At 50.5% G+C, this 1,809-nt stretch overlaps 1 protein-coding gene across 1 annotated transcript in view; it reads left to right on the top strand.

Annotated features, from left to right (window-relative positions):
- Positions 1 to 1,560, top strand: part of ILDR2 (immunoglobulin-like domain containing receptor 2) — a 38,542-nt gene extending 36,982 nt beyond the window's left edge. Inside the window, exons 9-10 of the mRNA XM_011933442.1 lie at positions 3 to 230; positions 1,525 to 1,560. Of these exons, the coding sequence (XP_011788832.1) occupies positions 3 to 230; positions 1,525 to 1,560 (264 nt within the window). The remainder of the gene's footprint in view (positions 1 to 2; positions 231 to 1,524) is intronic.
- Positions 1,561 to 1,809: the final 249 nt, after the last annotated feature.

Genomic DNA, 1,809 nt, shown 5'->3' with positions numbered 1-1,809 from the left:
CCAAACGGAGCGCGCAGCTTGGCCCGCGCAGCGCCTCCTACTATGCGTGGTCGCCGCCCGGCACCTACAAGGCCGGCTCGTCGCAGGACGACCAGGAGGACGCATCCGACGACGCGCTGCCGCCCTACAGCGAGCTGGAGTTGACCCGCGGCCCATCCTACCGTGGCCGCGACCTGCCCTACCACAGCAACTCGGAGAAGAGGAGGAAAAAGGAGCCCGCCAAGAAAACCGTGAGACTGCATCTGCCTTCCCTCCTCCGAGGGGGCTGAGCGGGAGCCGCCAGGCAGGGCGGACAGTGTCGCTGTCCCGGGGCCGGGGAGGTGGCGAGGCGGGAGGGCCCTGCCTGGGCGAGTTCATCCGCGGATGGTAGGCTGGGGGCTTTTTCAGCCTCACTCTGTCCAGGGTCAGATGAAGGAAGGAAGCAAGGGCTGGGAGAGTTGAAAAACAAGAAGAAAGTTGAAGGCGTGTAGATGGTTTTACAGGGAGCATTAGGTATTTAACCAACTCGGAAGGGTTTAGTATCAGGGATTCCAGGAGCCATCACCACCAACGGCCCTTAGTGGGCTTCTGAGGTCTGTGTGCAGAATCTTCAGTGCATGCTTCTATGTGCATTCCTCCCCAGCCCTGCTTGGGGCGAGGGTTTGTAACTTGCATCAGATTTTCAAGAATCCACATCCCAGAGAAGGGTAAGAGCCACTGCTGTTTGCAAAGGACAACTCAAAGGACAACTCATGTCTCCTCCTTTGATGTTTTATGGAGTGTAAACTGTATTGTGCTTGTATATGCGAAGGAAATCCTTTGGTCCCTACCCAGTTCATTGCCTCTTTTGTAAGTGGTATTATGTAGACTTCATTATTTTCAAAATGCCAAGAGCTGCCTACTCCGTCCCACAGCCCCAAAATGGGAGCCCTCGACCTCAGAGAAAGGTTGGGGGACAGTCACAAATGTCCATTGTGGGGTACCAAGTGCCTCTGACCCCCATGCTTTGGAGATCACTCTCCAAGCACAACTGCTTCTCCCCCTTTGCAATTACCCTGCCTCCTTCTGTTTTTTATGATTCCAAGCTGGACGTTTCCTTTAGTGTTTAGTATGGGGAGAAGGAATATGAACAGAAAAAAGTTTTGATACAATTAACCCTTCCAAAGGAATTCAGTGTGTTTTATTTTTCTTTAAATAAAAAAATGCAATAACCAAAGTACTATGAGTAGGGAAGAAACTTTCAGGCCATTTCAGGTTTATGGAATACCAACCACACTTGCTGTTGTGGAGTTCTAAACATAGTAGTTATCCTAAAGGGGGTGAGAAGTTATTCTGTGACCATGGAACTAAGCCTATCAGATGTACGCTGGCTTTAGCCTCTATGAGGCTTGGGATCAACCATCACAGGTCTAATGAAAGCTTCTGAGAGTCAGGGGTACCTGGCACTGAACAGGTTATGGACTCCGCCCAGAGAGCCATCTGTTATGGGTTGTTTTCTTTAACTAGCATGTGGCTTAATGTTGGGCTCTTTCTGCTCTTTCCTAGAATGATTTTCCAACCAGGATGTCCCTTGTGGTCTGATGTTGTCAACATTTCTCTGGATGACGAGAAATGGACTATGGGGACAAGACGCTAATCCAAGAGCCAGCAGACCCGGGACCTTCTCTGGCCATCACCTTGGAAGATTTGCTGATCTCTGCTTTGGCAAGGGATGGGAGGCAGCCTTTTTTTTTTTTTTTTTTTTTTGAGACGGAGTCTCGCTCTGTCGCCCGGGCTGGAGTAGCTGGAATTGGCTTACAGCACTTGCTTTGTTTCATGTTATGGGTGAAG

Source organism: Colobus angolensis, unplaced genomic scaffold (assembly GCF_000951035.1).
Source record: "Colobus angolensis palliatus isolate OR3802 unplaced genomic scaffold, Cang.pa_1.0 Scaffold126, whole genome shotgun sequence".
In the NCBI taxonomy this organism is placed as follows: Eukaryota; Metazoa; Chordata; class Mammalia; order Primates; family Cercopithecidae; genus Colobus; species Colobus angolensis.
This window is presented reverse-complemented; position numbering and strand designations above follow the sequence as displayed.